General features: G+C 43.1%; 2 protein-coding genes across 2 annotated transcripts; both read left to right on the forward strand.

Moving 5' to 3' along the window:
* The first annotated feature begins 6,207 nt into the window (after positions 1 to 6,207).
* Positions 6,208 to 6,890, forward strand: LOC125547467. Its single transcript, XM_048711327.1, has one exon. The coding sequence runs from the start codon at positions 6,247 to 6,249 to the stop codon at positions 6,709 to 6,711; it is 465 nt and encodes a 154-aa protein (XP_048567284.1). The 5' UTR covers positions 6,208 to 6,246; the 3' UTR covers positions 6,712 to 6,890.
* Positions 6,891 to 20,750: 13,860 nt separating this feature from the next.
* LOC125547469 lies at positions 20,751 to 21,437 on the forward strand. The gene has a single exon (XM_048711328.1). It carries the CDS (start codon positions 20,898 to 20,900, stop codon positions 21,393 to 21,395), a length of 498 nt encoding a protein of 165 aa, XP_048567285.1. The 5' UTR covers positions 20,751 to 20,897; the 3' UTR covers positions 21,396 to 21,437.
* Positions 21,438 to 25,434: the final 3,997 nt, after the last annotated feature.

The following is a 25,434-nucleotide window of genomic DNA, read 5'->3' on the forward strand; positions in this document are numbered from 1 at the left end:
TGGAGGACATCATGCGGGAGATAGAACTGCTCACAAGGTATTGCAATCTGGTTTTTATTGGCCTACTCTCTTCAAGGATGCCCGTAAGTTTGTTTTATCTTGTGATGAATGTCAAAGGATAGGTAATATTGGTAAGCGTCATTCTTGTATGTTTTACAATCATTTTATAGCAACTTTATATCATTTTTTGGGACTAACCTATTGACATAGCGACCAGTGCCAGTTGCAGTTTTTTCCTTGTTTTTTTACTTCGTAGAATATCAGTACCAGACGGAGTCCAAACGCAGCAAAACTTTTTGGAGATTTTTTTGGACCAGAAGAGACCCAGTGGGCCAAAGAAGTACTAGAGGGGAGGCCTGTGGGGAGCTGATGTCTACTACACAACCTTCTTCTCGTAGACATTGTTGGGCCTCCAAGTGCAGAGGTTTGTAGGACAGTAGAAAATTTTCCTCAAGTGGATGACCTAAGGTTTATCAATCCGTGGAAGGCGTAGGATGAAGATGGCCTCTCTCAAACAACCCTGCAACCAAATAACAAAGAGTCTCTTGTGTCCCCAAGACACCCAATACAATTGTAAATTGTATAGGTGCACTAGTTCGGCGAAGAGATGGTGATACAAGTGCAATATGGATGGTAGATAAAGGTTTTTGTAATCTGAAAATACTCCCTCCGTCCGAAATACTTGTCATCAAAATGGATAAAAAGAGATGTATCTAAAACTAAAATACGTCTAGATACATTTCCTTTTATCCATTTTGATGACAAGTATTTCTGGACGGAGGGAGTATAAAAACAGCAAGGTAAGTAATGATAAAAGTGAGCACAAACGGTAATGCAATGCGTTGAAATAAGGCCTAGGGTTCATACTTTCACTAGTGCAAGTTCTCTCAACAATAATAACATAATTGGATCATATAACTATCCCTCAACATGCAACAAAGAGTCACTCCAAAGTCACTAATAGCAGAGAACAAACAAAGAGATTATTGTAGGGTATGAAACCACCTCAAAGTTATTCTTTCTGATCGATCTATTCAAGAGTCCGTAGTAAAATAACACGAAGCTATTCTTTGCTTTCAATCTATCCTAGAGTTCATACTAGAATAACACCTTAAGACACAAATCAACCAAAACCCTAATGTCACCTAGATACTCCAATGTCACCTCAAGTATCCGTGGGTATGACTATACGATATGCATCAAACAATCTCAGATTCATCTATTCAACCAACACAAAGAACTTCAAAGAGTGCCCCAAAGTTTCTACCGGAGAGTCAAGACGTGTGCCAACCCCTATGCATAAGTTCATGAGGTCACGGAACTCGCAAGTTGATCACCAAAACATACATCAAGTGGATCACGTGATATCCCATTGTCACCACAGATAAGCACATGCAAGACATACATCAAGTGTTCTCAAATCCTTAAAGACTCAATCCGATAAGATAACTTCAAAGGGAAAACTCAATCCATTACAAGAGAGTAGAGGGGGAGAAACATCATAAGATCCAACTATAATAGCAAAGCTCGCGATACATCAAGATCGTGCCAAATCAAGAACACGAGAGAGAGAGAGATCAAACACATAGCTACTGGTACATACCCTCAGCCCCGAGGGTGAACTACTCCCTCCTCGTCATGGAGAGCGCCGGGATGATGAAGATGGCCACTGGAGAGGGATTCCCCCCCTCCGGCAGGGTGCCGGAACGGGTCTAGATTGGTTTTTGGTGGCTACGGAGGCTTCTGGCGGCGGAACTCCCGATCTAGGTTTCTTTCTGGAAGTTTGGGGTTATATAAGAGGTGTTGGAGTCGGGAACAAGTCAGGGGGGGGGGGTCCCCGAGGCGGCCACGAGGTAGGGGGGCGCGCCCCCACCCTCGTGGTGGCCTCGGGACTCTTCTGGCACATCTCCGGTACTCCGTGGGCTTCTCCTGGTCCAAAAATGATCTCCGTGAAATTTCAGGTCAATTGGACTCCGTTTGATTTTCCTTTTCTGCGATACTCAAAAACAAGGAAAAACAGAAACTGGCACTAGGCTCTAGGTTAATAGGTTAGTCCCAAAAATCATATGAAATAGCATATAAATGCATATAAAACATCCAAGGTTGATAATATAATAGCATGGAACAATCAAAAATTATAGATACGTTGGAGACGTATCAGGAGCACAACCCACCAGGGCATGCCCAGGAGCCCAGGCACGCCCAGGGGGTTGTGCCCCCACGGATGCACCTGCATCGCCTCTTCGCCCTATAAATTCCAAAATATTCCAGAAACCCCAGGGGAGTCGATGAAACACAATTCCAGCCCCCGCAAGTTCCAGAACCACGAGATCCAATCTAACACCATCACAGAGGGGTTCATCATCCTCATTGGTGCCTCTCCAATGATGCGTGAGTAGTTCACCATATACCTAAGGGTCCGTAGGCAGTAGCTAGATGGCTTCCTCTCTCTCTTTTGATCCTCAATACAATGGTCTCTTGGAGATCTATTTGATGTAACTCTTTTTGCGGTGTGTTTGTTGGGATCCGATGAACTTTGAGTTTATGATCAGATCTATATCCATGAATATTATTTGAGTCTTCTTTGATCTCTTATATGCATGATTATTTATAGCCTCGTATTTCTTCTTTGAATATTTGGTTTAGTTAGGCCAACTAGATCGATTTTTCTTGCCATGGGAAGAGGTGCTTTATGATGGGTTCGATCGTGCAGTGTTCTTTCCCAGTGACAGAAGGGGTAGCAAGACACGCATGTATCGCTGCTATTAAGGATAACCAGATGGGGGCTATTCCTACATGAATAGATCTCATCTACATCATGTCATCGTTCTTATTGCATTACTCTATTTCTCCATGAACTTAATACACTAGATGCATGTTGGATAGCGGTCGACGTGTGGAGTAATAGTAGTAGATGCAGGCAGGAGTTGGTCTACGAATCTTGGACGTGATGCCTATATATTGATCATTGCCTTGGATATCATCATAATTATTCGATCTTCTATCAATTGCCCAACATTAATTTGTTTACCCACTGTGTGCTATTTCTTGAGAGAAGCCACTAGTGAAATCTACGGCCTCCCGGTCTAATCTTTATCATATTTTCTTTCCGATCTATTATTTGCCACTTGTATTTTCAGATCTATTATTCCAAAAACCCAAAAATACCTTGCTGCATTTTTTACTTACTTATTTTATTTTGTGTTTTTGTGAGATCTATTTATGCAAAATCATACAAACCAATCTATCTTTTACCCGAGGAGGGATTGGCAACCCCTCTTACGCGTCGGGTTGAAAGTATTTGTTCTTTGTGTGCAGGTACCGTTTACATAGTGTTGCTTGGTTCTCCTATTGGACCGATACATTGGTTTCATAACTGAGGGAAATACGTACCATAGCTGTACTGCATCATCCCTTCCTCTTTGGGGAAATACCGACATAGTTTCAAGCGACATCAGTCACGCCATCAGGGCTTGTGGGGGACCCGTAAGTCGGATGGAGCTCTCCTTCGGCCACAAGGAAACTAATTTAGTGAAAAATTTGTGTTAAAATTTCATCCCAATCGGAGTTAAGAAACTCTAGTTATTTAAGAAACGGCGTTCGACCCGAAAACAATATCAAAATAGAGAGGAAAACCTAGAGAAAAAGAGGAGGAGAGATCCAATCTCGGAGGGGCTCCCGCCCTTCGGGGACTATGGAGGCCAAGGACCAGAGGTGGGGACCCTTCTCCCATCTAGGGGGAAGGCAAGCAAGGGCAAGAAGAGGGCCCCTCTCCCCCTCTCTCTCGGTGGTGCCGGAGTGACGCCGGGGGAACCATCATTATGACAACCATCTCCATCAACACCACCGTCTTCATCAACACCTCCATAACCTCTCTATAATCAGCGGTCGACTCTCCCATGACCCACTGTAATCCCCTACTTGAACATGGTCTTTGGTGCTATGAGTTAGTACCCAATGATTTGTGTCATCGTATTATGGTTGAGTAGATCACTTTTGTCGTATGGATTGATTGGTGATCATGATTGGCTTGAGTTGCATGTTTTATTTTGTTGTTGTCCTTTGGTGCCCATTATATATATGAACGCACGCTATATGTATTATATTATAGGGTGTTGCAATATGTGATTAATTTGCTTATGACGGGTTGCGAGAGTGATAGAAGCCTAAACACTATTTGGTTTTTTGTTGCATATGGGATGAAGGGGGGCCAATTTTATCTTAATGATATGTTTGGGTTTACCTTAATGGACAAGTTAATAGTTGTGGATGCTTGCAAATAGTTCCAGTCATAAGTACATCAAATTTGGTCTAGTTATCAATTGACTAGGGACAATTTCACACATCCTACCACTGATAACCCACAAGTATAGGGGATCGCAACAGCTTTCGAGGGTAGAGTATTCAACCCAAATTTATTGATTCGACGCAAGGGGAGCCAAAGAATATTCTCAAGTATTAGCAGCTGAGTTGTCAATTCAACCACACCTGGAAACTTAGTATCTGCAGCAAAGTGTTTAGTAGCAAAGTAATATGATAGTGGTGGTAGCGGCAACAAAAGTAAAGACAGCAAAAGTAATGTTTTTGGTATTTTGTAGTGATTGTAACAGTAGCAGCGGGAAAGTAAATAAGCGAGAACCAGTATATGGAAAACTCGTAGGCACAAGATCAGTGATGGATAATTATGCCGGATGCGGTTCATCATGTAACAGTCATAACATAGGGTGACACAGAACTAGCTCCAATTCATCAATGTAATGTAGGCATGTATTCCGTAAATAGTCATACGTGCTTATGGAAAAGAACTTGCATGACATATTTTGTCCTACCCTCCCGTGGTAGCGGGGTCCTATTGGAAACTAAGGGATATTAAGGCCTCCTCTTAATAGAGAACCGGAACAAAGCATTAGCGCATAGTGAATACATGAACTCCTCAAACTAGGGTCATCACCGGGAGTGGTCCCGATTATTGTCACTTCGGGGTTGCCGGATCATAACACATAGTAGGTGACTATAGACTTGCAAGATAGGATCAAGAACTCACATATATTCATGAAAACATAATAGGTTCAGATCTGAAATCATGGCACTCGGGCCCTAGTGACAAGCATTAAGCATAGCAAAGTCAAAGCAACATCAATCTCAGAACATAATGGATACTAGGGATCAAACCCTAACAAAACTAACTCGATTACATGATAAATCTCATCCAACCCATCACCGTCCAGCAAGCCTACGATGGAATTACTCACGCACGGCGGTGAGCATCATGAAATTGGTGATGGAAGATGGTTGATGATGACGACGGCGACGAATCCCCCTCTCCGGAGCCCCGAACGGACTCCAGATCAGCCCTCCCGAGAGGTTTTAGGGCTTGGCGGCGGCTCCGTATCGTAAAACGCGATGATTTCTTCTCTCTGATTTTTCTCTCATCGAAACTCAATATATGGAGGTGGAGTTGGAGTCGGAGACGCAACAGGGGGCCCACGAGGTAGGGGGCGCGCCCTAGGGGGGGCGCCCCCCACCCTCGTGAGAAGGGTGTGGGCCCCCTGGTCTTCATCTTTGGCGAGGATTTTTTATTGTTTTTTCTAAGATGTTCCGTGGAGTTTCAGGTCATTCCGAAAATATTTGTTTTCTGCACATAAAACAACATCATGGTAATTCTGCTGAAAACAGCGTCAGTCCGGGTTAGTTCCATTCAAATCATACAAGTTACAGTCCAAAATAAGGGCAAAAGTGCTTGGAAAAGTAGATACAACGGAGACGTATGAACCACCACTTTTCCACACTCACTATATTTACTTTATTGTTCTTTATTAAAACAACACTTTACTTTTATTTTCATGTTCTTTATTATCTTGCAAACCTATTCTATTACACCTATAGAGTAATTTTATTTCTTGTTTTAGGTAAAGAAAACATTAAGTGTGCGTAGAGTTGTATCGGTGGTCGATAGAACTTGAGGAGTATTAATTCTACCTTTGCCTCCTTATTGGGTTTGACACTTATTTATCGGAAGGGCTACAACTGATTCCCTACACTTGTGGATTATCACCAACTACGACCGCATCAACGTCGACGACGATGGTTAGCTAGACACCCGGCAGACCTCATCCTATCGTCCTCCAATGCCTCCCCTTAATTGGGCTTGATTCAAGCACAAGACAACACCAGAGCCCTAATACGTCCATTTTGCATCAAGAGATCACACGCTCGGCTTATTCGTTAGCAGATTCGGTGAAATCGATGTCGCCCGCCGTCTCATTGCAGTCGACGATGCGGCCAGCAGCCCCGGGACTTGGGCGCCAGCTGCACGGGTCGCCGCCCTGCCACGGTCCGCTGCTCCGACCGAGGAGGCCGCGGGCGATGGCGACGGTGTGCTGCGGTGCCTTCCGGCGGGACCACTACGGGGGCGCGCTGGTGGACGAGGGCATGGCGGTGCTTCGGCGGAGGATCCGGGAGGCGCGGATGGCCGAGACCAACTACGAGGCGCCGCCGGGGTGGGCGGCCTGGGAGAAGCGCTACTACCGGGCGTACGTCTCTGATGTGTCCACGCTCGCCGGCGCTCTGCAGTTGCTGGCCATGGATACCAGGCCCGGCGTCGCGGCTGCTGTTGCCGCGCTGGTGCTCGCCGGCGTGCCGGTGTCCGCCGTCTTCGCGCTGCACCTCCTTGGGCAGGCGGCGGGATCCGTTTTGCACCTTGTTTCTTGATTGACTATCATTCATTCGCCGGCAGCGTGTGCTATCTGTGTCTGTAGATAATTAGATACACAGTGCAATGGAGATATGTAATTCTTTTGGTTTTAGCTGCAGTATAAACGCAGAGTAATATGTATTTTCTTTTCTTATTTCACTGGTTTTAACGAGCGAAGGTGATCCGTCAATCTTTTCTTCGGTGGCTGCTATGGTGGTGCCGGAGGTAAATGACAGAAATTGGTGTCAAGCTCAGAGATGTTTTGCTATCTTTTCAGTTTTGTCATGTCGGTCCTTACGTGATTTGTATTTTGACCTTTTTTATATGAATGAGACACATATTACTATGCAAAAAAATTCAACGAGACAACTTGTCAAATTGCTGGCTTCAACGACCCAACATTTTTTTAGAAAGGACGCGATTGGCCGGCTCTAGAACTGAAGCCTGAAGTTTACAACACCACCGAGAGAGTGGACCCGAAGTCAAATGCTTTGTGGAATGTGATAACGACACCTGTTACATTACATCATAAGATTGCCTTGTGTACCCTTCAAAAAAAAAAGATTGCCTTGTGTCATTTTGGGGTTGAAGATCAATAACCTATTAGAATTTAGAAGACGAACCAGACCCGCGTCACTCTGCTTGTACGTGCAACTCATGGGAAACCTAATGCGCTATGAGCCGGCATGAGGAGGGCTGGCGGTAATTTAGCCGGATGTCCAAGTTAGGTCCGGCTTGAACGATCACAAATTCAAATTATTTCACAGATTCCAAAATAAAAACGATTTCAAAACTGGTAATTTCAACTATTTCATAGATTGAAATACCAACTTCACAAATTGCAATAGGTTATTTCAGCTATTTCATAGATTGAAATACCGATTTCACCAATTGTAATAACCAATTCCATAGATTGACATAACATTTTCACACACTGCAAAACAAATTCCACCACATTCAGTTTCACAAATTGTAATCACATATTCCACATGTCATAAGCATCACTTTATGTTATTTTTCATCAATTTCACAGATTCCACCGAATCACGCATTCACAAGTCACAAATTTCACAAACAACACACCACTCAAATGAGTTTCACATATATTGTGCATATATGTCGCACACATCACCAAAATGAGTTTAATCAAAATCATCTTCACGAATATAAATTTCACATACCATTTAATAAATTCCACAAACCGTAATCCACAAATGTCCCAAACCACAATGGTTATGTATATTTTACATGACAGATAGAAAATTGATGAAAAGGGCTTATAATTTTTGAACAATTCCGTACTATCTGGATATGATTGGGGGTGGCGGTGCATGTCAATTTTCCTTCACCGGAGAGTTCTAGAGATCCCGGGGAGGAGTCAATGATAGTGCTCGGCGTCGTGGTCTGCGCCGGAGTAATCGTCCATGCGGATCTAGTGTGTCTCTCCACGAAAGAGAGCTGGATGTGGAAGAGGGACAACACCGTGGATGGGTGGATATTTCTCTCTCGCGGGGATCCATCTCGCATTCCTGTTTGTATAGATTTTGTATTCTAGAAACAGAGGTGGAAATGAAATTGCATCGGGTCCACCCGCACCAATCTAGAAGCACTGGCGGACAATGGATTTCTCACTGCTACGTACCTCTTCCATTATATTTACTTATTTCTTGGTTCGTGGTGTGTGAGGCTGCCAGAGCAGCGGATCCTAGAGGAGGAGCATTTCATGTTATTAGATGCACGTGTTTGTAAAAAAATCACATCTACATTTTACTGATCATAATTAAAATCTTAGCAAACATATTTTTGAGGCCATGGTTGAGCAACAACAAGGAGAGGCCAACATCAAAACATGCACGCATTTAGTATTATAGATTTTTTTTTTCGGAAACTCGATTGGGGGCGCTTACCTTTGAGTGTGTTGGCCGTGAATGTGGGCAGTTGCTACATTGACTCACTGGAAAAAACTTGTGCAAGTGCAAGTTGTAGCAGCATCACGGCGTTGCAAGCATCACACTTGGTCATCTAGTGAAACTGCTGATAGAACTCAAGTCCTCGAGACAATAGGTACAATTTGCATGTGTCAACCCTGGTATGCAGTGCGTCAGACCGTAGGCCGTGTAGACAGTTGGTATGATCCTCAATCTCCTCAACTGCAGTGGCGAACTCTCGGACATATTGAGGGCATGTTTGTTGAACAAGTAATAAGTGCACCGCACGATAACATTACCATCCTATTCCGCTAATATCTTATGCACATGAGATGCCCGATTAATTACCTTGACATAAAGTTTAAGATTGCACACCATGTCAATGATGATCACTTACTTATGTGCCCACAGACAACTATGCCTCTTGGAGAGCTTCATTGACGCATGTGCTGTGAGCTGGAACTGTTCGTGTTGCCTCGGCACAACACTATGGCGTATGTGATCTCTCCTGCCACCACGGTGTGTGTGGCGAATATTCTGGTGGAAGTCAGCTTTTGAAGCAACGTCATGGACATCAACTTCAATGTTCCATGTGTGCTGGGCTTTCTTCAACTTGAGGTTGAACTTGTGATTGAAGTTGAGGCCACTTCCCTTGTTATAGGATTTACAGAGGATCTCCTCTGCAAATCAAAATTTCTATTCCCATCTCTATTAAGTGTCATTTCTCCCGTGTTTCAGGAATCCCGTGAATGGAAGTTTTCCCCTTAAACCGTCTATACATATACCACATACTTGTGGTATATATAAGAAAAATTCACTACAGGGCATGTAACTTGCGTTGGCGTTAGCTTTAGTCCTTGTGATTATAAATACCCGAAATACAGTTATCAAAGTTATTCGGAAATGTTAACGCCCACACGTGTGGGCGTTGACCATCTCGACCACACGCATCCATCACCGTCCAGTACTATATGCACGAATCTTGACACAATCTGGTTGATTTTCTGTGCCTGGCATTATATGGTTTGCTATACGTATTCGCTGACCTGGCCCGAGTCAACAGACGCCAACTGTGACTGACTGCCACATGTGCTAAGTTGGCTTGAATACGCGCGCACGCAAGGGTCTTTTTGCAAAGTTGCCAGTTATTTAAAGATCTGCCCCCTTGGTCGGACCGAGCGCACCCCCTGGTCCGACCGATCCACCCCTGTCTCGTCCTCATAACGCACAGCCCCAGCAGCCCGAGCGGTCCCCGCGAAAGACGCTCGCACGCGATCCTCACGACGCGCCCGGCGGTTCCCGCCGCCGGTCGGGTGAGCCTCGCCACCTGCACCGTCCTCCTTTTCCCCTCCACCCTCTCCTCCTCCTGGCCGAGCTCCGCTCGAGGCGCCCGCTCGCCTCGGCCATGACCGCCAAAGCCACCAGGGCCGCACCAGCCTCCGCTTCTCCAGCGCGAGGCCGATCCCTCGCCGGCAAGTACACACGTGTCGCCGCATTTTAAAGTGGCAGCGTTGACCACTGACATGCTCTTTCCCCCCTTCTGTCCAGTGGCCAAGCTCGTGCCATGGACGTCGCCCTGCGTAGCGTGGCCGGAGATCATCCCATGGTGCACCACCATGTCAAAGAGCTTTGCCAGGGTCCCCGTTTCTTCCTCTGATGTTTTAATTAGAGCAAGACGACCTATAACGCCGACGCCCTTGCCGTCTTCGTCACCTCTGTCCGTCGGCCTCCCGGCCAAACTGATCGCCGTCCGACGCGCCCCGAGGCCGACGTCACCTCCTATGAAACCGCGTGTCATCAAGAAGCCATTGGACAATGCCACATCAAGATTTTCTTCCTCCTTCTGCCTTGCTACAACGCAGTGCTCGGGTCACCGCCTCCGACAGCCAAACCGTGCAGCGCTACTGTGGGGAGGCGACGGAGGTGAGTGGGGAGCTGGGAAGAGCGGAGGAGTGGGGCTCGCCGAAGCTGTGTGTGGCGGCGGAACGACATGTGGAGGTAGCAGCGTTCGTGCTCGCTGCCGGCGGCGTGGGGCAGGAAGGTGGTCATGGCGCATGGCATCGAGCGAGGTGGTAGCATGGGGCAGGGAACCGACGTTTGGGAGGGCGATACAGGCCTCCACTTGGCACTGAGCACTAGGTCCCGACCTATGAGCAACTACTCAACAAAAACAGAGCAAGGCAGAGGTCACCGCTCTGTTCTTTGTCCTGCACCTACACGCTACAATGGCGGATTGGGCGCCATCGATTAGCAGCCACCGAGATCCATGACGAACTCCAGCACCAAAGCATCGAGCAAGGCGGTCTCTATGTCGGCGCTGATGTCCCGTCGCTCCGCCTGCACGCTAGCGGCGTCCAGTCTCGACCTCGGCACCTCTGAGGAGACTAGCTCGGACACCCTGGCCAGCTCAGCTCGGTGCGTCGCCCAGTAGGCGGCGCTCGTGGAGGGGCTTCCGGCGGCCGTGGTCCCGTCTTCCTCGTGGATGTTCTTAGGGCTCGTGCGATAGTAGTAGTCGTCGTCGCCGTCGTGGCCGGCAAGATCGTTGGCGTCATTGATGAGGTCCTCAGACTTGCGAACAACTGGGTGCGCAGCGCAGGCGTGTACGCTGTCTCCATCTCCATGAGGAGCAGGAGCTCCCGGACGATGGCCATTGCGTTCTTGGGCGAGCCTTGCACGCAGGAGAACCTGCTCTGGCCGTGGACAGGAGTGCTTCAAAACGGCTCTGCTGCTTCTCGTCGTCGTATTCGGAGTCGGAATACTCCGTCTCCTTCTGGTCGCCGACGACATCTGCGTGGGTCCTAAGCTTTACGGCGTCGAGATGCTTGGAGCAAGGCAACAGCGACGGCGCGACCCTCTTGAAGGACTCGGAGCACTGCAGGGAGCCTGGAGCCCGCCGTCCGTTGCTGCTGCTGCCGCTTCTTACCACGGGTGCTCCCTGCCGCCGTCTCGTGCACACCGCCGCCGTCTAGTACGTCTTGCACAGCGACTGCTCCTTGTAATTGTAAGTAGTGTACGCCAACGACATCCTGTCCTTGCAGGTCGCTGGTCTGCTCTCGGCGGTGGGGTCGATCTTGACGGTGATGTTGATGAGTGACGCACGCAACTTTGCAAAAAAAAAAACCTTGCGAGCGCGTATTCAAGCCAACCTAGCACATGTGGCAGTCAGCGCACAGTTGGCGGCTGTTGACTCGGGCCAGGTCAGCCAATACGTATAGCAAACCATATAATGAACCGTAGATGACCCTCTAGAGCAACTTTGATGACTGTATTTTAGGTATTTGTAATCATAGGGACTAAAGCTAACGCCGGCGCAAGTACTAGGGCCTGTAGTGAATTTTTCTCTATAGGTAACATTGGGTGGACACCGTCTGGCTAAATGGCGCGTGAATTACTCATACAACGCGTCGCACTTGTAAAGAAGAAAAAAAGAGAGAGGAACGAATGGATTGAATAGTTATTCTATTGATTGAAGATTGGGGTATTTATACCCAGTTTACAAGGCGGTTACAAAAGGAGGCAGTTGCCAAAAGTGGCACCGACATAGCAGTGATTAATAGTTAATTAACCTAATTAATTAATTCCTAACACTCCCCCTAATCAATGCTTGTCTTTGTGAATATACATCATCTTGATAGACTCCTCCTAGTATGTATTTGCCTTGAACGTTCATCATCTTCATCTTGGAAGTCTCCTCCAAAAACCCTGTGGGAAAAATATGAGGAGAATAGTGTAGATATGTTGCTAAAACTCCTTTAAACCCAGTGAGAAAAATAATAAGGAGAAAATGATGCAACATATAATGATTATTGTCTCTTGATAACTCATACGAGAAAAACCTTTGAAGAAGGAGAAAAATCATTGGTGAGTTTAGAGAACAATAAATATGCTTTGTATATTTTCCTTTAAAAACCTCAATGGGGAAAACTTGAAAGTATTGCATATTATCTTAAAAGATATTGCCTCATTAAAAACCGTTATGAGAAACTTTGAGAGAAAACTCATAAGGGAAAAGAGTGCGATTATATATGCCATTGAAAACTCCTTTAAAACCCAATGGAAAAAATATAAGGAGAAAATGATATGACATATATGAACACTTGTTTCTATATTGTCTCGTTAAAAACCTTTTATGAGAAACCATTAGGGAAAAACTCATGAAGGGAAAAAGAGTACAATATATGTAATCTGATGGTTGTTAACAGGTATACTTTGGGAGATTACTCCCCCTGGACTTTGTAAATCTGGAGGATGTCTCATATCAATTACATTGACATGATCATGACATTATGAATAATATGTCGGTTTTTCCAATTTTCTGTTTGCAAATTGTTTCATCACTTTTCTAAAATTCATGAGGATAAGTGATCTCGAGCAATGTGCTTTGTGATATTGCTCTTCATATAACCTGTATGTATTGAGTAATACAAGTGGTAGCATCTTGATAAATCAAGTTATGTTATTCTGATGAATCTCAACCACATGGTTTTGAGTGTGGTTTATCATTCTGCCGAGCCATGCATATTTTGCAATGCTTGTAGATAAAGAAATTATGTGAGAATTATAAGTGGAAGTAGCTGTTAAAGTCCATTTTGATGACTTTCATAAGAAGACTATTCCAATGAATTCAGTCATTAATGTGGCATTGTTGGGATCAAATAAAGAGCCAATATCATTTCATATATCATGGTCATATCTTGATTTTCTTGATGGAATTGTCCAACGATTTATTGTGAGCTTGAGATATAAGTTGATAATTCTTATATCGACCATATACCTTTGTTGGGGGTTGCACTCTAAACAAAGATAGCAAGCATAGTGTCAGGCTTGACATGGTTTGCAATTATATGAGTGCTTTGTTATTAGTAAGATAGAAATTCAGGTGTTGATATCACTTAATTATCACCCCTAGGTATGAATGGATTTGTATCCTATTAGTATGACCATACATGACTTATTGTTGGCACAGTATATCCACATTGAATTCTCATATATGTATTGGATATATGTAGACTGATAGTTCTTGAGAGAATGCTCAAGTTGTAAACTTAAGCTAAATTTGGTTCAATCCAAATTTTCCGTCTTGAGATGATTTTGTGTATGTTTAGGTCTTGTATAGATATTAATGATGAGGTCATCAATATACACTGAGGTGATGAAAGAAAATCAAATTGATTCTTTTACTAAACATGTAAATAATCATCATTATTCGAGTAACCTTTTTGAAGAAGGAACTCATTTAGTCGGTAGTACCATACGATTTCCGATTTCAAGTCATAGAGTGACTTATGAAGTTTTACACAAAATTTGTTGCGATTTGCTTTTGAATTCGGAAGTATAAGCCCTTCAGGGACTTCAGTATAGATTTCCGAAACAAGTGACTCATATGAGTATGTAGCCACTTCATCCATCAACTGCATGGATAATTTTATTATTTTATTGCCAATGGTATTTAGTATCGAAACATAATTCCACTCATACCAAGCGGGTATGTTACATCATAATCGATGTCGGGTCTTTGCGTGAACTCTTTTGCTACAAGCCTCGCTTTCTCACCACCTCATTGACTTTGTTCATGAATGAGAAGTTTTTAGTATTTCATATGGAATATACTTATGAGAAGTAGGTATTACTGCGGTAATACCACTCGTTTGCAGAGCGAGTGCTATTCTTCGTTACTTGCTTCCTTTTATGTGAACCAATATGAGTGCAAGAGGCACTCTACCATGGATTTTGGTTCAAGGCCCAAAAGGTTTTAGCAATTTGAGAAGAAATATATGTCGACAAATGTAGTCTTTAATTCATATGATTCTAATGGAATCATTGAAGTTTGTGGAGTATATTCATTCCTTTTTAACTCCATGTGATTTCCTACAGCAAATGGAGTCAAGGTGTCTCGATGTCCCGGCACCAAAACATTTGTGCACATTTATGTCGGGCTTTGGATGATGAGCATCTAGTGAGGTGTCTCTCAACTTGATGTTGAATTACATTTACTGGTTGAGGATTTGATTTCCTCTATTTCCGCGGAAGCATATGAGAAGTTATATCTCGTTTTGTCAGATTTTCTCCTCCCTTGCTCTCATTTGGGGAGAAGAGTGGTTTATCAGGTACCTCCACTCTTTCTGACACTTTACTGCAGGAATATAGAATTTAGTGACACCTTGTCATCAGTAAATGTATGTGGCAAATTTGCAATGTGTTGCAAATATATGATTCTCTAAACTTCTAGTTTAGATTCTTTGAGTACGTGGATATAAGGATTGAATGTCAATAACATTTCTAATTTATTTCTCGGCATTCTTTATGGTACTTATCTCCCCCTAATGCCGGAAAATATCCTTATTGCTGATGCAATCAACATACAGGCTATGAATAATTTTGATTGACGGATAAATTGTTATTCCTCACAAGATCCCTAATTTTCTGTGAGTGTCCATTGATGTACGCTGGAGTGGTGATATTGGTATGTAACCGAATTATCGCAGATGGGAAATACTTTGTTGATTTCCACGTAGTTACTACAAGGGGAAAATAGTATGATATGCAGTTGGTATGAGTTAGATCATACTTACGGTGTATAAGGCCGTATGTGTCCAGCAAGAGGCTGGTAAATTTACAATTCTTTAAAAGTGGTCATGTAATTCATTTAACTCTCTTTGATAAGAAATTTAGCTAAACCATTCTGGGTATGCACATAAAGTACCTAATACAAAAAAATTCTCATCTAATTAGTTCAACAACACTGTTCATTCGAATGGGTTTATAGATCATGTTTTCAGGAGAATTTGCTCCTACTTTGATAAGTTGAGTAATTTATTTAGTAAGATCATGCATGCTTGTGTGTGATAAGAGACACACTTAAAAACATTTTATGAATGTGTATATGAGTATCATGAAGTATCTAAATTACCCCAGATAATGGTTAAGCAATCCAGACATATCTTTTGAATGTGTTCAAGGAAGAATAAGTGTCTTGCTTAGAATTTTAAGGTGAGAGTGCCTTAAAACTTATTTCCCCTATGGCACATGCGGTGCACATAAAATCTGATGATTTGGGAAAATTTGTAACTTGATAAGTTGTGACCAACAGAATTGTCAATAATTTTCTAATCATCCCCAAACCAGGATTGTTAAGGCTACCAAGCCAAATATTTAATATATTAAGATCTAGAAAATTATTGTGTACGCAACAATATTGAGTATTACTTGATTCATACATTCAAAATTTATCGAATATCATGTCTGAGAAATAAGATATTGAACATCGCACTACTTGTAGTACAACAAGTATAGGCTAATAAAATTTTGGGATAATTAAGAGATTACATGAGGTCTCCAGTATTATTGAAAATTTCATTACACAAACATATCATCATTGCAAAGGAATTTACCATCCTTTTATTGCACTAGATTTTCTCTCCTTCTGATGAAGATTTGAGAACAATCCAATGAACTTATTTTCCTTTTCAATAAATTTGCAGTGTGGTTTGACCATAGCTTTGAGGGTTTGGTAATCATAGGTGCGATGTTTGTATAACCACACATTTGACAAACTTGAGAGTTGTCTTTGTGATCGTTTGAAAATGATTTATTCCCTATTAAGAGGTAATTCCGTCTTCGGTTGTCTTTGAAGTCCTCATACTAGCAAGAATTACAAATAATGGGTTAGAACCCGTTGGGTGAATCTGATGATTTTAAGAAATTCCATGTTTCTCCATCATGGAAAAATGATAATACCATCATATGAGGATGTAAAGGGTATTAAGTGGTTTTCAACCGGATTACATATGAAAATATTTGATCATGGGATCTCAACTTGAAGTTGATTAAATGACAGAATTGTGAGCTGAGATAGACTTGAGGTCTTGAAAAACGAATGGGTGATCATTCGCGATGTGCTCATGGCAGCATGTTTCTCTTAAGTGAAACATTCGAGATGAATAAATATTCATCCATTATGTACTTAGTTTGAGAAGTAAGTGAAGTTGGTGACACATAAAATGCATATGAGCGTTGCAACTTTAGAGTCACCGCCAGAAACATAGACGTTGCATGTTTAACATTAGTTTAGTCACTATGAAAGTATAACCACAATGTGATGTGGACATTGCGAAAATGTTGAGACACTCAATCGGTACCATAAATTATGGGATCCATCTTGATGGATGGACGACACCATAATTATAAATAGTGACATACGCTCCATTGCCATGTATTTTACTATGTAATAGAAGGTAATTACCAGGATATGACAATACTTGAGTAATATTCTATGACTTTTTCAAGCAAAGTGAGGCTTAATTAACTAATATTCATGAAAAATATATGTTATTTCAGCATGTAGTGTTCATGCATGAATACCTTTTACTATGAGAGTAAATATCTTCTTTTTAGTGAACAACAACAATTGCTTCAGAGGAGCAAATTTTTACGATAGCTGATGCTATATACTCATATGTGTAGACCTCAATTTATATAGGATAACACTTTGAAGATAGTCACCGGATGTGGTGTAGATCTCGCAGTAATAGAAAGCATAGTCTGACTTTTGTCAGTAGATGTTCATAATTCTATTACCTTATGTTATGCTAAATATATGAAATCACTTTGAAGGTAATCATCTATCAAAGTGACACGATGTAGACCTTACAGTAATAGTGGATAGTCTGCAAAATTTGCAGTAGATGCCAGTATTACCTTATGATATCTTGTAATATTAATATTTGGAAGAGCACTTCGAAGGTAGTCATCTTGTTAAAATGACAAGATGTAGACCTCACAATAGTGATGGATAATCTGCAAAATGATTGCAGTAGATGTCACCAATACCTTGTGGTCAACAAATAAAATTTGAAGATAGTCTCATACTATAATTTTTGTATAGTATGAGTTTACATCAACATTTGCAAGAAAAATATATTTCAATTTGCCAAAATAAGAGTTTGTACATAGTTACATGGTTATAGAGATTGCATTGAGGCAAAGAAGATTGAACACATACACTTTTTTAATATGCTTTACAGCAAGTTACATAGATTAAAATGCTGACCAAACAAAGTCTGTAGACTTAATTGCATGAGGCAAGAAGATTGAACACATTACAACTTTTTTAATATGCTTTACAGCAAGTACATAGATTAAAATGCAGACCAAAAAGTCTGTAGACTTAAAAACTGCAACCGCAAGTGTTTAGAGACTGAATTGACAATTTCAGAGAAATCTGGGGGTACTAAAACATTGCGGTTTAGTAAATCCCAGTTAAGTCTTACTGGATCTGAAACTGCAGGGGCAAGATATGATTATCTCTAAGTACAGGGTTGAATTGAATAAATTCCAAAGAAGATAAGATCCCCAATTTCTTATCCCATGCGAGCGTCGGGGCCATGGTAACTGCTGCCGCTGTGCAGTGCGGGGCGTGTTTGCTGCCAGGCTTTGCCATGCCGGGCACCGGCCGTTGGCCGCTACCGCCGTTGTGCGTTACGCGCCTGGCCGCCTCATCGAAAAAAATGCAGGCCCGGAGTGCATCCTCCGCCACGCCGGGGCCGTGGTCCACGGCCGCCTCGGGGTGCAGCGCTGGGAGCAGCCGGGCCGAAGGATGTCGCCGCTCCGCGAGGAGCCTAGCCGAGGTAAACGTCGACCGGGCCATGGGTTGCTGCCGAAGTTTGCTTTGGACGGCATTAAAAACGATGCACTAGAGGTTAGTATAACGAAATCGGAATTGAATCACCTGATTGATGTATGATGCAGAGTTGGTCTTTGCATTATTGTCGTTTTGTACGAGATGTGTCACAGGGATCTTGTATGTTTTCTTCTGATCCGCTTGCCGTTCTGCTGTTCTTGACCTTTCTCTGAATTTTGTGCTTTCTTTCTCTTTGCATCTGGTTTCTTCCCTGATCGAGAGACTCGCAGCACCTGCGCCTGTGCCGCGAACGCCTCAGGCTGATGCGGGAGGTCGAGGCCACGCGACCACGCGCCGTCTGGAGACCTGCGCCGCCGTGCCGCTCTGCAGGGTGAGGCGTGCTCGCACCACGCGCCGGAGGGCGTGGGCTGCCGCCGGGGACAACGAGATGCGTCAAGGAACGCTGGGCATCCGGTCGTGTCGGAGAAACCTTGCTGCCTCTCGGGCATCAAGGACGTCGCCGGTGACGGATTGATGTGGGTGGCCGAATCGCTCGCTCCAGGTTAGGACAAAGTGCTGATAACGTGTAAAGAAGAAAAAGAGAGAGGAACGAATGGATTAAACAGTTATTCTATTGATTGAAGATTGGGGTATTTATACCCAGTTTACAAGGCGGTTACAAAAGGAGAGGCAGTTGTCAAAAGTGGCACCGACATAGCAGTGATTAATAGTTAATTAACCTAATTAATTAATTCCTAACAGCACTTACTCACACCATGTGATCGATCATCGTCAGAGGTGTTCAAGTGGATATGAGAGTTGCAAATGGATGATTCGATTGATAGCAGCTGGTCGATATGGACGTCTCTGCTTGCCCGTAGACTTTCCTGGAGCTCTTTCTGGGCCTAGGACTAATTCGTGGATGGATCAATTAAATAACCTAGAAAAGAGCCTCGAGGTAGCTAGGCGTTGAGGCGGTGACAGATAATCAGAGAAAGAAAAATGATAAACCCGCGGCCAGCACATGTTCTCGTGATGTATGCGACGATTAATTAATATGCACGTGTTTATTAATATCTTATTCGGCTGAAAAAAAGAATTCAAGTAGTCGATCCAGAATGCATAGCATGTTCCTTCCAACAGAGAACACATTAGGTATTTCCCTCTGCAACATTGATCACTGGAAAACCGTGGATTACCTTCAAAGACAGGTTGGTGTATATAGACATCTCTGATGTGTTATCCTATGGTAGCTAGAAGCATTATACTCTCTCCCTCTGTATCAAAATGTAAGATGTTTTTGATTTTGCATAGGGCAACAAAACTTCTTGCAATATTTTGTTATAGAGAGACCAATGCACATGGATGAATGAACTAATTAGCCTTTTCTAGTAGGATACTTGGTTGAATTATGATTTAATTAAATTCGAGGTACTACTGTACTAGTAGGATACTTGGATGAACTATGATCTAATTATTTTTTTGCGGGTGGAACTATGATCTAATTGAATTCGAGGTACTATTGTACATCCATCCCGGTTTGTTAGTCTCAACCATATTTAGGGTCATATTTTAACCATGATTTTAATTAATAGAATATAAGTTATGCATAGCAAAATTATTATTGTAGAAAACTATGTTAAAAAACGAATCCAACAATATATTTTTTGGTGACATGTATTAACATTTTGTTAGTTAGATTTATGTTTAAAATTTGGCATAAAATACGAAGAGACTAATACACTACGACGGGAAAATGATAGAGTAGTTCGACCCAAGGTGCTGGGATGGACCGGCACTATACGTTGGTGACATATGCGATGATTATGATCATCTGCGCATGTTTCCTTCGCTGACTATTTATAATTCAGTTCAATGCAAAAAAGTTGGTGTATTCAGCATGCCTGGTCAGCTGCGTTCCTTCCAATAGAAGGCAATAAAGAGAAAATGAATCAATCTCACTCTCTATAAATAAAGTCAGAAATTCGTTGTGGAAAAACCATAGTCTTTGATCATACAATTTCTTTTTTGAAGGGTGGTTGATCATACAAATTAATTTAGTACTAAGTACATATACCCATCCAGAGAACATGTTGCTTGGACTTTTTTTCCTTAAAATAAATAACCCGCCGCCCAGGCTACCGAGGCACTACCAGTTCAACTCATATGAAAACAGTATATATGTAGGTACATATATACTCTTTTTAATTACCTGGCGCTCTGGTAGGAGTACGATTCAACTCATCGATGATTGATCATTTAATCGATGAAACTGAGAGGCGGTAGGCAGGCAGGTGTTAGTTGGAATCCATGGTCCTTCGTGGTTGTCGTGTTGTTGCTTAACGAGCTAGCTAGGTGATTACCGCTCCATCCATCGTCAGCTGGATCCAAACCACAATTAAACAACGAGATTCCAAATCACCGGCCAAAACCCGCCAAGGATGACCGTCCATGAAACCGCGTGAGCTCTCTCTACCACTACCTATAAGACGCAACGACACCCACTCGATCGAGCTGCATCTCTCGCCATTATTCAGCATTCACTTCCCTCCATTGCTTCATTCCTGCTCCTCCCTCCATCGCTTTCTTGCTGTCTCATCTTCGTGTCTGACAGATCACACGTTCGGCTCATTCTTCAGCCGATTCGATTCCATCGATGTCGTCCGCCCTCTCCTTACCGGCGACGGTGCGGCCGGCATCCTCCGGGCCTGGGCGCCAGCTTTACGGGTCGCCGCCGCGCCGCTGTCCGGTGCTGCCACCGAGGAGGCCGCAGTCGGTGCCGTGCCACGGTCTGCTGGCGCTGCGACAGAGCACGAGGCGCTGCGCCGCTTTCGGGCAGGACCACCACTACGGGGGCGCGCTGGTGGACGAGGGCATGGCGGTGCTCCGGCGGAGGATCCGGGAGGCGCGGATGGCGGAGACAAACTACGAGGCGCCGCCGGGGTGGGCGGACTGGGAGAAGCGCTACTACCCGGCCTACGTCTCCGACGTGTCCGTGCTCGCCGGAGCGCTGCAGCTGCTGGCCATGGGCACCAGGCCTGGCGTCGCTGCGGCCGTAGTCGCCATGCTGCTCGCCGGCGTGCCGGTCTCCGCTTTCGCAGTCCTGCACTTCCTCGGTCAGGCGGCGGGATCCGTTATGCACCATGCTTCTTGATTGATTGATTCATTATTCATTTGTACGCAATGTATGCTCTCAGCTGTGTGTATAGTCTATACATAGACAATCCAACGGAGATATGTAATTCTCTACTAGGTTTATGAACCAAACTGACCCTCTGGCGTAAGTTTTGTGACCCTCGGTGTATGTAGTATCTTTTTTCCTTGGCAGTGTGCCTATTTACTGGCGTCCATCTCGCCCTTCAACGAGTCGACCAAAATGGACCGGCCCACGCGCGCGGCAGGCGGAATGCTCTTTTTTTTGCTTTATTTTTTACTTTTGTTTATATGTTAAAATATTCTCTCTCTCTCTCTCTCTATATATATATATATATAACACGCGAAACACTCTACAAAAAACATTTGAAAAATATTGAAAAAATATTTGAAAAATGTTGAACAAGTATATTTGGAATGTTGAATAGGTATTAAAAAATGTTGGACAAGTATTAAAAAAATTGTTGAATAAGTGTTCGAACAATGTTGAACGTGTATATAAAATATGTTGATCACTTATTTTAAAAAAACGATGAATTTTGTTGATCATGTGTATAAAGATGTTAATCAAGCATTTAAAAAAAATGTTGAACAAGTATTTAAAAAATGTTAGTCAAGCATATGGGAAATGTTAAATGTGTATAGAAAAAATGTTCACCATGTATTAAATAAATGATGAAAACATTTGATCATGTATATAAAATGTTAATCGAGCATTTGAAAAAATGTTGAACAAGTGTTTGAATATTTTTAATCAAATGTTGAACAAGTGCCTAGCGCAGCGTGCGATCTCCCTGGAGACAAGGGACCGATCCCAATACGACACAAGGGGAGAAAATGCTTCAGCGAGAGTTGCTACCGTCTCGCTTAATGCGAGACATAGCGCTCACATGTATTTACCACTTAATTTTTTTGGAACGAATGATTGGCCCGTACGATGATGGGCTGGAGGATAGGTGGGCCGAACCCGAGGGACGACGGCTTTCGCTGTCGGGGCGCTACGAGTGATATATAGCAGAAATCCCTAGTTAGGGGGCATCCCTCGCGAATGTTACTCCCACGTTTATTCATTGTGACAAGTGCATGTGCATCACTTGTGGCAACCTAGGAGTGTTTCCATGACTTTTTTGAACAAAAAAGAAATAAAAATTAAAAACCTGAAAAAACAAATGAAAACCTAAGGAAAAAACCCAGAATCCAGAAGCAGAGTTGTGCTTTTCACTTTTTCTGGGAGGGGGGGAGCACAGACTGTGCTTCTTACGGAAGTATAGACTATGTTTTTTCCATTTTCGGAAAGCACAATTATACTACTCATGAAAGCATCGGTTGTGCTTTTCTCTTTTTCGAAAAGCACATCTTGCCTTTCCCTTTTCGGGTAGGACAGACTGTGCTTTGCAGAAGCATAGCCTGTTTTTTTTTTACTTTTTGAGAAGCACACCATTTCACACGCGTCTAGGTCTAGATACTGATCTTTACGGGAGCCCTATAAGGGATCTCTACTCCTATAAAAATATGAGTTGATGGCGATGATGTGTCTGTCTTTGAGCCATATGAACCGTCTGATATGTAATCTAAGGCTGAGATTGGGATTGAGATGTGTTGTGCCGAGCCAACCGCCGGGTCTCTAGAGGCTTCTCCTTCCCTGGCGAAACAGATTCTCGCTCCCAATTTTCATGTTGTTGGCCCCTCCCCTCTCCTCCCGCGTCCGCCGGAGTTGAGTTGGCGGAGCTTCATGTCTCTTGTATAGATTAGTTGTAGTTACGGTCTCAATAAAGCAGATTTGGATTTGATATTTCTCCGGCATCACTCCTTCCTTCTAGATCTAGCTGTTGGAGAAGGAAACATGGCGGTGGTTGCTACCATGTCCAAGTTTGACCTCGACGCGGGCGCGAAGACCCGGTTGGCCATGGGGCACGCGTATTGGGTTGACAAGGTCCGGCGGCTCCGGCCGCTCGGACATGGGCACCGGTTGCTGTTGCTGCGCGCATGCTCTGGTGTTCATGTTGTTGTCCTCCGTCTTGTCTGGTAGAACGGCTGGTGCGGGACGAAGGAATACGACAGCCTGCTGGCGGGTCGCTCATCCAGTACAATACCCCGCCGACGCAGGCGAGCAGCGTGTCGTCCGCCGCTGGCAGGGGTGGCGGCATCACCGCGTACTCCCGGGAGTGGTACTTGAAGTTGTCGCACTGCAACACCGCGCACAGCTGCACACCAAGAAGTGCTTGCGAGAGCCGAAATCCCTGGAGGCTGGAGTAGTATATGATCTCCACGAGGTTGTGCTAATGCGACAGTGCGAACGCGTGCTATCGGTCGGCTCCTCGTGTCCTTCAGTAGCTTCCGAAACCACCTACCAGAACATCAGTGGTGATTTCTCTGTTTTTAGAAAGTACACTCTCTCAGTTCCTAAATACTAATTCTTTTTAGAGATTTGAATATGAATTACATACAGATAAATATAGATGTATTTTAGAGTTTAGATTCACTCATTTTGCTTCGTATGTAGCCCATATTAGATTCTATAAATGCACTTGTATTTACAAATGGAGGAAGTACATCCAAATGTAAGAAAGTTAGAATTAATTCAATACTAATATTTTTGTACATACGTGTATGTGCACTCACCCCTTCTATATACTTCGTATGTAAATTAATATAAGAACATTTAGATCACTACTTTAGTATTCTAAACGCTTCTATATTAGTTTACGGAGGGAGTACATATGATTCAGGAGCATATTTTACTTACATTTTGTTTCTTTGCCCCATGCAAAATGTACTGCAAGTGCCGTCTATTATTTTTTCCTTTGCCTAAATATACTACAGAAGCATGTGTTAAACAAAAGGTGATTGGCGTCGTCGCAATTGCCAAAATGTGTGTGAACATATTTTTCATTTGCCCCATGCTCTTTGTCGAGAGCAATGAGAAAGCTAGGTAGGGAGAATAACAAGTCTTTTGCAAGATGAAAATTGAGAAGAAAATATTTAGCTTAGACAACAGGGTTCATCAGGAAACCATATGTTTGATTTTCCTCGATATGTACTTAGCAACAATATGGCATCACTTTCATTGATATCTTGGTGCATCTTTTATTGTTCAGCAGGCTCCACTTATTAAGTAAACAATGTCCACCCGATCTTTTGTTACTTCCTCCGTGCTACGGGCATCTTGCTAGTAACTCCTAATTAGTTGCCCCCATACACTGCGCTCCCTAATGGGCAATGCCACTGGGCCAGCCCAGTAGCCATAGACTCCGATGGTTTTTTATATGCCTTTTGTGGAGCTGCATGGTTTTGTGCCAATGTTTTCTCTTTTTCTGTGCTTTTATTTTTTCCACAATTTCATTTCTTTATATATATTCATATTTATGTATTTTGTTTTATTTATATTAGTTTCCTTTTTCTTTTTCTATTCTAGTATTTTTCTATTTTCTTGTTTTCTGTTTTTCGCTTTTTTTTGTTTCGTTTGTAGAAAACAAAGAACAAATATGAAAATATGTGTCATGATTTTTTAACATATTTTAGACAGTGGTCGTATATTTTTTAAATATTCAAAGTTATTTGGAAAAATGTTTTGAAAGTTTATTTGCTAGTTCAAAAGAAGCCGATACGGGTGCAAATTGTATTCATAGTGATTCTTATGTTTTGTAGCAAGCTGCACGGACTCATTTGGTAAATAGCCTTCCCTAAAAGAGTTGAATTGGAGGAGACCAAAGAAAGTGGAAAAACTCAGGCAACTGCTACTAACGACTCTGTCCTATAATGCTGAGTAGGAGTAGCATTAGGAATTAATACCGCTTGATTCATCAAAGTAGCAGTCCTTTGGGGCCGAAAAAGAGTCGTGATTCGCACAAAATATATGAATAAAAGGCTGCATTATGTTTGCAATGTGATCACGAAACATGGTCGTTCTGCAACTATGCTCCGATACACGATTGAATCCACACCACTGCAAGCTCAGGTAATTCCATGATTTAAAATAGCTCGCTATAGCTCCTTTATAGCATGCTATAGCATTTAGAAGAGGTCATGCGCTAAGAGTC

This window comes from Triticum urartu, chromosome 3, assembly GCF_003073215.2.
Source record: "Triticum urartu cultivar G1812 chromosome 3, Tu2.1, whole genome shotgun sequence".
NCBI lineage: Eukaryota > Viridiplantae > Streptophyta > Magnoliopsida > Poales > Poaceae > Triticum > Triticum urartu.

Coding starts and splice junctions, on each gene's coding strand:
- LOC125547467 (XM_048711327.1), top strand. CDS start 6,247: ATGTCGCCCGCCGTCTCATTGCAGTCGACGATGCGGCCAGCAGCCCCG.
- LOC125547469 (XM_048711328.1), top strand. CDS start 20,898: ATGTCGTCCGCCCTCTCCTTACCGGCGACGGTGCGGCCGGCATCCTCC.